A 15,606-nucleotide genomic window follows, 5' to 3' on the forward strand; every position below is an offset into this window, starting at 1 on the left:
CATTACATTTATTATAAAAGAGTAAAAAAACACATCAGCGATAGCGACAGGTCTATGTAATGTAATGTATTGGCGTGCATGTTTCAAGAGGTCGGCAGAGGACATTTGACCTTGAGGGGTCGGCAAGTGAGGGAACCAGATTGTATAACAATCTAAAGCAAAGACTAAGTCTCCTGGCCTTCCCCCCACAACTTGCTTTGTGGGTCCCCTGGGGCTCATGATCCACAAGTTGAGAAACACTCTTTTAGCAAACAGTGCTAAGTCTCTCTCTTTCCTATTTCTCCTTTTCACAAGACAAGATTACATTTTAAAACTGTGCTGAAAGAATGTACATTTGAGGCAAAGGTAAGGGGATGCTGGGAAACTTCGCTCTGAACCCTTGTGCATAAGCATCGAAAGAATGTAGCTACATTGTCACTTATGTTCTACCTACCTATGGTACTTACCCTGCCCCCACTATTCTAGTATCAGACTGTTCCACATCTAATGTTCCAGATGGGAACAGAGGCAAAGATACACTAAGGGTCTTGAACCTACATCTCCCAAGTCCAAACTAGCCCCCTAACCACTAAGCCATCCTTCCTGTCTACACATTGGTCCCACAGCACCCATCCCTCATTCAGTGGAGTCAGGGAATCTGTCTCTTATTTTGGGTAACAGTCTATTTGTGATCACCAGGATGTAAATCTGGAGTAAATTCATTGAGGTTGCTCCAAATTTACATCCATATAAACCAAGATTACATGTAGGCCTTCGGTGGATGGAGTAGAAGGTTGCAGGGGGGAGGGACAGTCCACTTAAACAGTGGACAAAAATAAAAGTTGAACATCTTCCTGCTGCCCTTCCTGGGACATGAATAAGGTAGCAGCCCTGCAGGAAAAGAGTGTGTGTGATCATGCAATCAAAGACCATACCATAACACAAATACAAGGAGGCAGAAATCAGGTGGCACAAAGAACCTTGCCATTTCCTGAACTGAATGCTTTGCAATTCTGACATTCTTTTAGAAAGTTTGAATATATGGGTTTTTGTACATAAACTGCAGCAGACCAATCCCTGCCCCAGGTGCAACCTATTTTGTACACACACTGCAATACGCTGATCCCCGTCCCCAGAAATAATCCATTTCGGGGACAAAGAGCCTGTTTATGTCCTACTAAAATGTACAAGAGAAAATGTGTGGCATGAATAATTCAGTAGCAATTGACCTTCAAACTCACTACACTAACATTTTCCATCAGTGTGCAGTGAAAGAAACATGCTGTTTTTCAGTGTAGAAGAGTAAAAAAATTCAGAGTTATAGCACCAAAAACTGAAAAGAAAAAAAATCCCTTTGGCTAAAGAGCATGAAGTTATAGTTCAGAAGATAAATCTGAAAACTGAGTAATGCACAGAAACACGCCTGGAAATAGTAGCTCATATTGAAAACAGTTTCTCATTCACATTGCTACCAAACCGATGAGGCAGGTGGTGGAAAGTTTGTTTATCTGACATATTCTGGATGCTGTGTTTGGCTAATGGGTGTGCTCAGTACATCGCTCCCTGACTGAAATTTCAGTTCTCCAAATGGGCTCACAGAAGTAGGCTATGCCTGCTCTTAAAGTTAACCTGTTTACATTGTTGCATTACAGACAATAGTGAGCCTCATGATGTAATACCTAACAGGTGCCTGGAGATTCAGATTCCTGAGTTTTAGTCACACCGCTGCAGTGTCACTTGATCAGGCTCCAGAAAAGGGAAAATGCTACACACCTACAGCATCTCACCTTAGAATGGGACCTGAGACGCAGAACTCCCCACCAACAAACTTTACAAATACAGCCTAAGGCCTCCTTTCTGGGCTCTGCTGAAAATAACTAAAGTATTAAACTTTTGTGCACATCAACTTCAAATACTTCCTGCACAGTCTGTGCTGTATAATACAATTTATTGACATTTATCAAGGAGCTACTCCCAAATGTCACTAAATTCTTAACCTCTGGCTGTCTCTTATGAGTGGTGGAAGAATGTGGAAGATGTTTAATTTTTTTTAATATTATATGTGCCACCTGTTTGATTGTTACTGTGTTTCCCCCATGGTTACCAGGTGTTAATTCCAGCAGGAGCGGACAAACATTTTTCAGAGCCCTCCAAGTACTTATACTTAAAAGAACAATGCAGGTATCAATCCCTTTGACTTACTTCTGTGGTTGGTCCTAGAGGGGACATCCCAGCCAAGATTTCATCCCAGGGCAGGTGAAGGCAAGAAGCCTGTAAGCTGAAAGGGGTGAAAGGTGCTAGCCCTGAACTGTGACAGCTTGGTCTTCAGATGCAAGAGGGACTGAGAGAACATCCATGTGAAACCTTCCTTAATATACTTCCATATTAGGTTTTCTCAACCCCCACTAAGCCTGTCAGGTTTTCTTACCCTATCTGGTTACAAAGAGGCTCTGTGATATGCAAGCCAGTTTCTGGTATCTAGTTGTTCTCTCCCCCCACAGGATCTTTGCTGGTTGCAAGAGTAAGCGGATCAGACACCTTGTTAGAGAGAGAAAACCATTCGCCATGTGTTGAGAATGCTTACCTGTAGCTGGGTGTACTGACAACTGCCCATCAAACATTCTGGGAAGAGGAAGCCAGGATTACTGGGCCATCTGAATATTAGATAAGGAACGGGGCAATTCGTTCATTGTCAGGGAAGAACTTCAAGAACAGGCTTGAAATGTGAAAGCCTCCAGTGCTCAGAGTTCACATAAGTCATTGTTCTGTAACAGGGTTTTCCCATCTTAGACAAAACGGGTAGTCCACCTAAGTCCATCATCTCAGAGAACACCCTCACACCTCCATCATGCATCTAAGCCAAATGTTTCAAACCTGGGGGCCTAAGGTTAAGGGTTTAGAACCCATGTGTGAGCACCGAAAAGGTGGCCTGATTTTGAGAAGTTCTGAACACTCACAAATCCTACTGAAGAGGACTGGAATCAGGTCACTCTTACTTAGAGGTCTAAATATGGATTCAGGAGCCCAGAATTGAAGCTTTGGCCTCATTAATTGTGAGACACTAGACATGCTCTCCAGGGAGACGTGTGTCTATTTCCAGCTTCAGGGTACTGAGCAACATTCAGTTACAGACACACCCTCACTCTGGCTTAATAATTCAAGGATACAAGAGTGGCAGGAGATCAGCAGCAATTGCAGTAATCAGATGAGGCCAGTTCAAACTAGTTTCACTCAGAGAGGTATTAGGCTGGGAGAAGAGGTGAGATATTATGTGTTTTCTGGCCACTTCCTGAAAAAATAATTCCACAATCGTCTGAGGGCTGGACACTTTAAAAGACAAATGAAAAAAGGGTTGACAAACTACATACACACAGCTTAGTAGACATAAGCTCTTCCTAGCCAAATCTGTATACTGTGCTCATCACAAGGGGTCCACAGGCTACTTATACACCCAGCGTTTAATACTCTAAGTGGTACGTGTAACTCTGGGGGTACACAGAGGTCTTCCAGGGAGTACATCAACTCATCTTGATATCTGCCTAGTTTTAGCACAGGCTACATAAAAGCATTAGCGAAATCAGTGCAAACTAAAATTTCACACAGACAATGACTTGTTTATACTGCTCTATATGCTATACACTGAAATATAAGTACAATATTTATATTCCAATCAGTTTAATTTATAATTATATGGTTAAAAACGAGAAAGTGGGCAATTTGTCAGTAACAGTGTGGCTAAGACACTTTTGTACTTTTATGTCAGATTTTGTAAGCAAGTATTTAGATGAAACTTGGGGATACACAAGACAAACCAGACTCCTGAAAGGGGTACAATAGTCTGGAAAGGTTGAGAACCACTGCTCTAACACACTGAACCAATGTTTCTGGATTACTCTTTAATATCTCATGGATTCAGACTTCAAGGTCAGATGGGACCATCATGATCATCTAGTCTGACCTACTACACATCACAGGCCACAGAACCTCCCTACCCTCTCCCGTAATAGTCCCATAACCTCTGGCTGAGCTGTTGAAGTCCTCAAATCATGATTTAAAGACTTCAAGTTACGGAAAATCCACCATTTACTCTAGTTCAAACCAAACAAGAGAGCTCCTCCTCCTGTTGCTGGGATCCAGGAGTCCATAAGCTCAAGTTTCATTTCTACGGTCTGGCATTCTGTGCCCTCCAACTGAGCAAGGCTTCCCTTTCTACTTAAAGGTTAGACCAGCTGGAAATAGAACCCAGGTTTCCAATACGGCAGACCCAAAGCTTAGCCATTTGTGCGTCAGGCTCCTTCTGATGGACAGTGTGGCTAATACAGAGCTATGCTGTCTGCAAAACGGGGTTATTCAAGCACAGTGTTTCAGTGTTATGCATCTTCCTCTAGACAAGAGGCTAGACCACATGTATGATGGGATAACATGATTTTGGCAATTAATTGATCTTTAACCATTCATGGTAAATAGGCCCAATGGCATGTGATGGGATGTTAGATGGGGTGGGAACTGAGTTACTACAGAGAATTCTTTCCTGGGTATCTGGCTGGTGAATCTTGCCCACATGCTCAGGGTTTAGCTGATGGCCATAATCGGGGTCGGGAAGAAATTTTTCCTCCAGGGCAAACTGGAAGAGGCGCTGGGGGTTTTTCGCCTTCCTCTGTAGCATGGGGCACAGGTCACTTGCTGGCGGATTCTGTGCACCTTGACGTCTTTAAACCATGATTTGAGGACTTCAATAGCTCAGACATAGGTGAGAGGTTTTTCGCAGGAGTGGGTGGGTGAGATTCTGTGGCCTGCATTGTGCAGGTCAGACTAGATGATCATAATCGTCCCTTCTGACCTTAATATCTATGAATCTACTCCTGCTGCCAGTTATTGTAGTTAGCCATGTGGCTTGAGTGGCAGAGGTAGAATGGTTGAACCCTCCCGATATGGAAGGGGCTTTACAAACACACAAACCATTTCTCATTTTCTAAAAACGTAGGAAATTACATACAAAAAATACATTAAAAGAGCCTTATCTAGGTCACAAAGTCACAGGAAATGCTTGAGTGGAGACTGGCTTTACTTTAGCCACATAATTTTTGTGGACCACAAGAGAGTGGGTGATGAACATATCGAAAGATAAGCCCCTTGAAACTGGGCCCCAAGAACTTGGCCCCCCAAAAATCACTAGTCATGTCTGAAAGTATGGGCTTAAAGTCAGAATTAAGAGCTGAAGACCTTGTAGCACATCTCTTACCTAGTTTATGTGGTGTTAAGGCTGAGGTGTCTGTTAACTCCAGTACAGATAAGTGCTGCAGGTTGGATTCCCTAGGGGAGAAAAATCTAGCTATAAAGAGAGACGAGCACATCCTGTGTTACACATTCCAGCACTGTCCACATGGAACCCAACTGGTCACTGAAATGACCGGGGTGTGAAACCCTGCCACTGCACAGCAAAGACAGACTCAGTACCCAAGGGAAAGTCAGAAATCCAAAATGCTTTGGATATTTTCAGTGTCCATTCACAATGCAGCTGGAAAGAGAAACGATCATTTACAGTTGTCAAAGCTACTCTGCATCAGTCCAGATTCTCAAATTTGACTGCTCCAGACCAACAGATGGAAAGAGCAACTCACTTTTCAATGAGTTTTTATTGAACAGTAAAAACCCAATCACTGACCATTACACCAAAATTACAGTACAAAAATATAACAAGTTGGGAATTGGGACAGGAAGAGAACAAATCAAAGGTGGGAGGGAAAAATCAAACTATTTTGTCAGTGTTTCATATGTATCTAGACACTTGGTATTTCACAAAGTTTTACTTATCAAACCTAATATAGCTGCCTAAAAGCAGCTTCCAACAAGTCTCACAGGACTTATCTGTACAGTGTCGGGAGGGGAGGGGGGAAGCTTTTGTTTGTCTCTTTGTAGAATTCCTAAAAAGAAGCTTCCAGTCCATCCACCCAGGAAGAACCATCTCTGACATAACATGGAAGCACTTCAGCTGCGGGGCACGAATCTTTCAGTGAGAACAGAAGTAACGGAACATTAACAATGAAGTGACCCTCCTCGTCCCTGCAAGAAGAAAGTTAGACCAAGGATCTGAGTTGACCATAGTCTCTTAGACTTACAATTAAGACTCTCTTATCACCCAAAGAGAGGTATTTTCTTTAAGATTCTTAGAATTAGAACCCAAGATGATGTCTCATCTGTTCAAAGGGCATTTCAGACATCTCAAAGGATTTATATGAAACCTATCAATCCACTTTGACTAGAGAGATTGGGAACACAAGCACTTACAACGTGTCGACTGGAACATCCGATGCCAAGCACTGACTCGCCCATCTGATCAGGTAATAAGACAACAGCAAAGGAGAGGTGCGATGCAGCAGCTCCTGCTGAGACTGGAACAGCTGGCCCCCTCCCAGAATCATCTGTAAGGAGACCAAAGCAGCTAGCATTGTAACTGAGGCCAGGGATAGCCAACTGCTTCAGCTGAGACAAAACAAAAGTGACATTACAAAGAGTGTCAAAGGTCAGCATGGGGCCCAGCCTTGCTAGCCATTACTGGTCACGTAGCGTATGCTAAACGGAAACAGGACATTTGCATTCCAAAACATTAAACAGACCGGCACCAAAACAACAAAAGCTGCATATTCATTTTGTTTCATTACTTCAGTGCAAGCTGGTATGCAGCTCAGTCCTTACCCAGGGCCTGGGCCACACAGTGACAGCTTAACACAGAGGTAAGGCTACAAAGATCTGAAGGGCATGAAGTGCAAAGGGGGGAGAGGAGCTGTTCCAAGTTCCACAAGGGGACAGATAATAAAATTTTTTGTTAATTATGAAAGGGAAATTTGAGGCTGAAATTGGTCTTGTTACAGAGGCAGCACCTCTCAGGCTCCCAATAAAACTACATGCAAGTTTTTATTGGTATATTTCAGTTGGGGAGGGGGGGGTTTAAAAATAGTTACATCTGTAAGAGCCCTACAGTAGGCAGTGTGAAGGTGCCTTATATGGATATAGTTATTCCCCTTCCTATATGTTCATAGCTATACCAGTGTAATGCTCCTTTATACTGACATGAGATAGACAGTTTTCTTCATCAAATCGTCACTGAACCAATTTTAGACTTGGTTTTAATAAGTCTGGCAAGCTGGTCACAGGAATCAATCTTGGACTAAGCGTTCACAAGTTGATTCAGGTTAAATTAAATGGAATGATGATCAAAACCAGGTTGTCAACCCTGGCTTTTGATTTCAAAAGGGCAGACTTTGGGAAATGAAGGGGATTAGTTAAAGAAGTCAGCTGGACTGGATAGATCAAAGACTTACATGTGGAGGTGGTTTGGAATGTCTTTAAATGAACTATACAAAAATTATCTGCAATTTGCATCACAAGCAAGGGGCAAAACCTTGTAGTGAAGCCCTCCAGACCCAGCTGGATGAATAACCACCTTCACGGTTTTTAAGAGTAGGCCAACAGCCTACAGGGAATGGAAAACGAGACTGATCAGCAAAGAAAGCTACATCATAGAGGTTAGAAAATGTAGAAATGAAGGTACGAATTGCTACCTATCAAGCTAAATTAGCTCTTGCCAAGGAAATTAAGATACATAAGATGTCTTAATTATATAAAAAGAATAAGGAAGGATAAATTTTGGCCACTGTGCAGCGTGGATGAGGAGATTAAAGGTAATCTAGGCATGGCCCAAAATCTACAATGAATACTTTGCCTTGGTTTTCAGTAAGGGGGATAATGTGAAACATGGGCATGAAGGCAGGATGGCTGATAGAGATGGCCACAGTTGAGGTGGAAGAAAAATGTAAAGAGCTCAATGTGCTCAAATAAGGGCAACTGGATAATTTCCATCCCAGAATACTAGAAGAATGGCACATAAAAAAGAAGCTTACAAGAAGTGGAAGATTGGACAAATGACCAGGGAAGAGTATAAAAATGTTGCTCGGGCATGTAGGAATGAAATCAGGAGGGTCAAATCGCACCTGGAGCTGCAGCTAGCAAGAGATGTTAAGAGTAACAAGAAGGGTTTCTTCAGGTATGTTGACAACAAGAAGAAAGCCAAGGAAAGTGTGGGCCCCTTACTGAATGAGGGAGGCAACCTAGTGACAAAGGATGTGGAAAAAGCTAATGTACTCAATGCTTTTTTTGCCTCTGTCTTCACAAACAAGGTCAGCTCCCAGACTGCTGCGCTGGGCAACACAGCATGGGGAGTAGGTGGCCAGCCCCCTGTGGAGAAAGAAGTGGTTAGGGACTATTTAGAAAAGCTGGACGTGCACAAGTCCATGGGGCCAGATGCGTTGCATCCGAGAGTGCTAAAGGAGTTGGCGGCTGTGATTGCAGAGCCATTGGCCATTATCTTTGAAAACTCGTGGCGATTGGGGGAAGTCCCAGATGACTGGAAAAAGGCTAATGTAGTGCCCATCTTTAAAAAAGGGAAGAAGGAGGATCCTGGGAACTACAGGCCAGTCAGCCTCACCTCAGTCCCTGGAAAAATCATGGAGCAGGTCCTCAAGGAATCAATCCTGAAGCACTTACATGAAAGGAAAGTGATCAGCAACAGTCAGCATGGATTCACTAAGGGAAGGTCATGCCTGACTAATCTAATCGCCTTCTATGATGAGATTACTGGTTCTGTGGATGAAGGGAAAGCAGTGGATGTATTGTTTCTTGACTTTAGCAAAGCTTTTGACACTGTCTCCCACAGTATTCTTGTCAGCAAGTTAAAGTATGGGCTGGATGAATGCACTATAAGGTGGGTAGAAAGTTGGCTAGATTGTCGGGTTCAACGGGTAGTGATCAATGGCTCCATGTCTAGATGGCAGCCGGTATCAAGTGGAGTGCCCCAAGGGTCGGTCCTGGGGCCGGTTTTGTTCAATATCTTCATAAATGATCTGGAGGATGGTGTGGATTGCACTCTCAGCAAATTTGCGGATGATACTAAACTAGGAGGAGTGGTAGATACGGTGGCAGGTAGGGATAGGATACAGAGGGACCTAGACAAATTGGAGGATTGGGCCAAAAGAAATCTGATGAGGTTCAACAAGGATAAGTGCAGGGTCCTGCACTTAGAATGGAAGCATCCAATGCACCGCTACAGACTAGGGACCGAATGGCTAGGCAGCAGTTTTGCAGAAAAGGACCTAGGGGTGACAGTGGACGAGAAGCTGGATACGAGTCAACAGTGTGCCCTAGTTGCCAAGAAGGCCAATGGCATTTTGGGATGTATAAGTAGGTGCATAGCCAGCAGATCGAGGGATGTGATCATTCCCCTCTATTCGACATTGGTGAGGCCCCATCTGGAGTACTGTGTCCAGTTTTGGGCCCCACACTACAAGAAGGATGTGGAAAAATTGGAGAGAGTCCAGCATAGGGCAACAAAAATGATTAGGGGTCTGGAACACATGACTTACGAGGAGAGGCTGAGGGAACTGGGATTGTTTAGTCTGCAGAAGAGAAGAATGAGGGGGGATTTGATAGCTGCTTTCAACTACCTGAGAGGTGGTTCCAAAGAGGATGGTTCCAGACTATTTTCAGTGGTAGAAGATGACAGGACAAGGAGTAATGGTCTCAAGTTGCAGTGGGGGAGGTTTAGGTTGATATTAGGAAAAACTTTTTCACTAGGAGGATGGTGAAACCCTGGAATGCGTTACCTAGGGAGGTGGTAGAATCTCCTTCCTTAGAAGTTTTTAAGGTCAGGCCTGACAAAGCCCTGGCTGGGATGATTTAATTGGGGATTGGTCCTGCTTTGAGCAGGGGGTTGGACTAGATGACCTCCTGAGGTCCCTTCCAACCCTGATATTCTATGATTCTATGACATGATACTGCTAGTCTGGTAGCAAGGATTTGTAATACATCCATCTAGTTGGGGGTAGTCCCATATGACTGGATGATCTGTAACATTGTACCTCTATTATGAAAGGGAACAATTGATCCAGGCAATTACAGCCTGTTAGTCTGAGCGTAGAATACAAAACTTTAGAACAAATTGCAAAGGAATGAATAATGAAATTTATGGAGGTAAACCGAAAAGGAGACGTACTGCAACACAGGTAGATTGTGCCACACTAACCTGATTTCTTTCTTTGAGAAAATAACTGATGTTTTAGAGAACAGAAAAGCAGAAGATCTAATGTACTTACACTTCAGTAAGGCATTTGAGTCAGCATCATATAGGAAATTATTAGTTAACTTAGAGAAGACAGGAATTAGTACAAGAACTGTAAGAAGAATAAAGAACTAGGTAAAGCAGTGGTTTTCAAACTGGGGTATGCGTATCCCTAAGGGTACACGAGTTCTCATCATGGGGTACACGTGAAAAATCATGTGATGGCAGACAACTTGGCAATCTAACCATAAATATATTATGAACCTATTTCAGATGGGGGTACATTGTAGATTACATTATTTGGAAAGGGTTACGCAGTCTAAAAAGTCTGAAAACCACCGAGCTAAAGGGAGAAAGGCAACAGGTTGTGTTGAAAGATGAACTATCGGACTGAAGGGAGGTTACTAGTGGAGTTCCTCAAGGATCCATCATGGGGCCAGACTTTATTGAATATTTTTATTAATGACTTTGGCACAAAAAGTTGGTGTGCTAATGAAATTTGCTGATGATACAAAGCTGGGAAGCATCAACAATACGGGGGAGGACTAGAATATTATACAGGAAGATCTGGATGACCTTGAAGATTGAAGCAAGAGAGATGGGATGAAATGCAAAAGTATAAAGTGTAAGGTCATGCACTTAAGATCTAATAATAATTTCTGCTACAAGCTGGGGGCTCATCAGTTGGAAGTGACAAAGGAGGAGAGACCCCTAGGTGCATTGGTCAATCACAGGATGACTATGAGTAGGGCCCTACAAAATTCCTGGTCCATTTTGGTCAATTTCACGGTCATGCAATTTTAAAAATAGTTAATTTCACAGTTTCAGATGTTTACTTTTGAAATTTCATGGTGTTGTAACAGTGGGGGTCCTGATCCAAAAGGAGACCAGGCGGGGACACAACCCCCCCACGGGATTTCCACCCTCACTTCGGCGCTGATGCTGGCAGGGATGCTGCCTTCAGAGCTGGGTGAGCAGAGAGCAGCAGCTGTTAGCCTGGTGCCCAGCTCTAAAGCTAGAGATGACGACGGTTGGGGTTTTTTCCACCTTCCTCTGCAGTGTGGGGTGCGGGTCATTTGCCAAGATTATCTGGGTGTATCTCTATCATTTCCCTGCCATTGTGCGGGCCTCTGGGTGCATCTCGGTCCCTCCAATTCTTTGCCTGTGTCAACTAATAGCCTAGTCTCCTGAGGGCTGTAATATTTGGGTCTGATGTTGGTTGTTGGGTTTAGTGCCCAGGCGCTCGGTGGTTGTTGGTGATTTGTGATACAGAGGAAGTCAGACTAGATGATTTTGGGGAACCTTCTGGCCTTAAACACTATGATATAACTACATCCACATGTACTGCTTTAGCTATCCCGACCTGGCTGAAGTGGTACAGCTTTCCAGTGCAGAAAAGGCCTTACTCTTCAGCCTGCTCAGTTCAGTCTCTTCCACTGTGATGGAGAGCTGGGGAATAAATGCAAAGAGAGGGGAACCTGCAGGTGGTGCTGTTCGGGAACAAAGCACTGAAAATGCTGCTCCCCTACACAAAGAAAGGGATTTGCTTGCTGCTGCCCTAGCGCACAGCACCATAAGACAGGAGCACGGGATTGCTGCTTTGTTTTGTGATACAGGAGGGCCAGGGAGCAGTGGGAGTGCTAGAGGGGAAATATATAAACTCAAGGCTAATTAAGGTGTGGTTCCCTGTAGACTAGGGAAGGTGGCTGCAGGTTAATTGGAGCACCTGCAGTCAATTAAGGCCCTGTTAGGAAACTAATAAAACCCCCTGCTTCAGGCAGATGGACGAAGAGGAGGAAGGAGAGAGGACTGGAGCTTGGAGGTGTGCTGTGAGACTTGGAAAATCAGAGAACTGAAATAAGGGGGACCCTACCCACTAGGGGAGGGAGACTCCCTTCCCCAGCATCTAAGGACTGCAGGTACCCCACCCAAGGGGGAAGAGGGTAAGAACCCACAGGGGTTGAGAGGGGCTGGGGCTCAGAGTGAGGAGCAAACCCAGACCCCTCTCCCACTTCCCTCCTTTACCACCTTCGACGCCCCAAGAACAGGGGCAAGGGGTGGCATCTTAGCTCCCCGCCAAGAAAAGTGTAGGACCCACCAGACTAACATCGGCCATCTTGTCACAGTTTGCACCAATGAAGGCAAAGCATGAGGGGTGAGGGCAACAAAGGCCTGCCTGGCCACATCTCAACAGCCTCCGGCATCTGCAGGAAGAGAGCCAAAGCTCCAGCTTAAGGCACCGGGGCAGATCAAGATCCTGAAAGCCTAATGGCTCAAGGATCCATCAATATCTGATGGGGTTCAACAAGAGCAGAGTTCTGCACTTCGGAAGGAAGAATCCCATGCACTGCTAGAGGCTGGGGACTGACTGGCTAAGCAGCAGTTCTGCAGAAAAGGACCTGGGAATTATCTGGATATGAGTCAGTAGTGTGCCCTTGTTGCCAAGAAAGCCAATGGCATATTTGGCTGTATTAGTAGGAGCATTGGCAGCAGATCGAGGGAAGTGATTATTCCCCTCTATTCAGCACTGGTGAGGCCACACATGGAGTATTGCGTCCAGTTTTCGTCCCCCCACTACAGAAGGGATGTGGACAAATTGGAGAGTCCAGCAGAGGACTGGGGCACATGACTTACAAAGAGAGGCTGAGGGAACTGAGATTATTTAGTCTTCAGAAGAGAAGAGTGAGGGGGAATTTGACAGCAGCCTTCAATTACCTGAAGGGCAGTCCCAAAGAGGATGGAGCTTGGCTGTTCTCAGTGGTGGCAGATGACAGAACAAGAAGCAATGGTCTCAAGTTGCAGTGGGGGAGGTCTAGGTTAGATATTCGGAAACACTATTTCACTAGGAGGGTGGTGAAGCACTGGAATGGGTTATCTATGGAGGTGGTGGGATCTCCATCCTTAGAGGATTTTAAGGCCCGGCTTGACAAAGCCCTGGCTGGGATGATTTAGAGGGTGTTGGTCCTGCTTTGAGCAGGGGGTTGGACTAGATGACCTCCTGAGGTCGCTTCCAACCCTAATATTCTAGGATTCTGTGATAATAGGTTTCTGGGCCATACTCACCGCATCGCCTAGCCTCAGCAACAGCTGCTGTAAAATCAACAAGTCCCGGCAGATTAGAAACCGGGTGGTGGCCATCTTGCACACACCCCGGCATACCACAGTCACTGCTGTGCCACTACCATAGAGCTGAGAGAGGTTCATTCGCACGTTGAGGGGCTGAGCTGAAAGACAGGATAAGAGTGGAAGCCAAGTCAACTGCAACCCCGAAACCACTACTATCTTACTAGCCAAACTGCAAAGGTTGTGTCATACCACCTCTTTCTATTTCCACCTCTGTCTCATAGTCCATTTCCCGGATCAGCACACCAATGGCATGGATAGGGTTTCTGATCTCCTGCAGCTTACTGTGAATATCTTCCATCACATTCTCTCTGTAAGGGCAAACAAAATTCACTGGCACCAATGTATGTAATGTCAACAGACCCCCTCCATCAGTGACCCCCATAGTAAGAGATCCAGAAGTGAAATTGGTCTGACCACATATTGTGGAGGGGGAATTCCCCTCCACTGTAATAAAAAACGTCTTTTTGACCCATGAAGGCACCATACTCACGGTGAATCCACTTGCTCCTCTCCTACCCACTCTGGAGAGGAATAACTTGTACTTGGCTCAGGATACTGATGCTCCATGAGTTGGTGTGCAAGGATCATTCTAAAACCAGCTAGCTGAACCTCCCTAGCTATCTAGAGACACTTGCTTTCATGTTGTGAAGAAGACTATCCAACTCAAAATTGAAGCTCCTGTTTCTGGACACCATGGCTCAGAATTCCTCGCCACTTTAATCATCACTGGAGAGAGTTTCCAAGCATCTACAGGATTTAGGAGCACAAACCCACTGAAAGCCAATTATGACGCGTGCTCCAAAATCCTTTAAGTGCTTGGAAAATCTCCCACTACGGAGCTAGAATTCACACATCCTGAATCACACTTAGAAGACTCCGGTAAAGGGCTGTCTAAGGCTAACTCTGCACAGACAATTCGCGCATTCATCTTTTTACAAAGGATGTACGTTACACAAAGAGTTCCCTTACGTGTCATTAGCTATCAAATCTTCCAGGATCTGCTCTGCAGCCTTCTCTGGAGGCTGAAGGCGGGAGCAAGCCATTTCCATGATGAATGCCATTTCCATTGAAATAGATTCTCCAATCAGCCGAAGGCACTGGACAAGGCACACAACATCGCGAGACATCTCCAGATCTGCAGTGAAAGAACCTGACTGTACTCTCATACAAATTGTTTCAAGGCAAAACCAAGTTAGTTCAGCTCATTTCATAGGAAAGCTTCTAGCAGCAAATTTGCCCCAGCAACACAAGACTCCATCTGACTCCATAACTAACTAATTAGATAATTATAGGCTGACTACACAGAGGAGCTGAAGGTGGTAAGATATCTGTGCAGTTTTGTTTGAAAACCGGTAACAGGAAATTTCCCTTCAGCCTTCTCCAGTTACAGGAGCTGGATGAAAATAAACTGAACAAATGGGGAAAACATGCCTAGAAAATAAAAATCACAGCCAGACTTGGCCTCTCATACCTTGGCTCCATCCATTCAGAACAAGGATTCTGCATCCTTAAGCAATTTCCCAGCATCTTGTAAGGACCAGAGATAGCACATCCACAGACCTGTTTTGTCTAGAATACCAAGAACAACCCTGCAGTCTCTAATCTAATGCATTTTTAAAAACTCTTAACTAAGGAACAGGTATCTCTAATCCAGGCCCATGACACCTCCACTGGCCCAGCTGTCGGCACTGGGAAGAGTCCTATTGTACCTTCCATTAGGAAACACTTATGTTATTGCCGTCACTTGCTAACAACTGCTATAGGTAGAACTGCAAGAGGGTTTCAGTCTAAGTTCCCTGTGAGCTGCGTGGCCGCGCAACAGCCTATTTAGCTCCAGCCCCAACCTAGACCCCCCGACCCAGCCCGGACCTGTCGCGGCCGGAGCGCCCCTCCCTGAACCCAGCCCCAGCCAGACCGGCGGGGACTGGGAGAGGGGCGCCTATCCTGCAGCCCCAGCCTGGGTGTGTGGACAAGGTAGCAGAGGTGACTGATGAGATCAGACCCATAGCAGAAGATAGCCAAAAAATTCCTTCTCACTACCCACCGTAGACCTGAAGCATCCTCCTGCATCCCAAACCCCTCATCCCCGGTTCCATCCCATAGCCCACACCCCCAGCCAGAGCCCTCACCCCTAACCCCCACCCCAAACCTCTGTCCAAGCCCTGAGCCCCATCTTACACTCCGAACCCCTTGGCTCCACCCCACCTCATGAATTTTATTATGTGCACCGATATGAAGGTGATGTGTCTCACACAGCCTCCATACTGGGGCATGTAACAAAATTCATTCCACACATGGGTGGGAAAAATTAGAGGGAACACTGGTTTCAGTTATAAACCACTGTTGCGCTTAAAAGCTTTCAGAAAATCATCACTACTGATAAAACT

General features: G+C 45.0%; 1 protein-coding gene across 3 annotated transcripts in view; it reads right to left on the reverse strand.

The window, feature by feature from the left end:
• NUP160 (nucleoporin 160) overlaps positions 1-15,606 on the reverse strand; it is a 57,047-nt gene that overhangs the window by 19,244 nt on the left and 22,197 nt on the right. For 2 of the 3 annotated variants that reach the window (XM_073346699.2, XM_073346696.2), the window contains exons 15-21: positions 14,189-14,354; positions 13,409-13,527; positions 13,157-13,317; positions 6,268-6,401; positions 5,222-5,292; positions 3,147-3,306; positions 2,564-2,633 (exon numbers count right to left, since the gene is read on the reverse strand). In XM_073346699.2, the coding sequence (XP_073202800.2) occupies positions 2,564-2,633; positions 3,147-3,306; positions 5,222-5,292; positions 6,268-6,401; positions 13,157-13,317; positions 13,409-13,527; positions 14,189-14,354 (881 nt within the window). The remainder of the gene's footprint in view (positions 1-2,563; positions 2,634-3,146; positions 3,307-5,221; positions 5,293-6,267; positions 6,402-13,156; positions 13,318-13,408; positions 13,528-14,188; positions 14,355-15,606) is intronic. The other variant, XM_073346698.2, reaches the window with a different exon arrangement.

The sequence above is a fragment of the Lepidochelys kempii genome, chromosome 6, assembly GCF_965140285.1.
Source record: "Lepidochelys kempii isolate rLepKem1 chromosome 6, rLepKem1.hap1, whole genome shotgun sequence".
Lineage (NCBI taxonomy): Eukaryota > Metazoa > Chordata > Testudines > Cheloniidae > Lepidochelys > Lepidochelys kempii.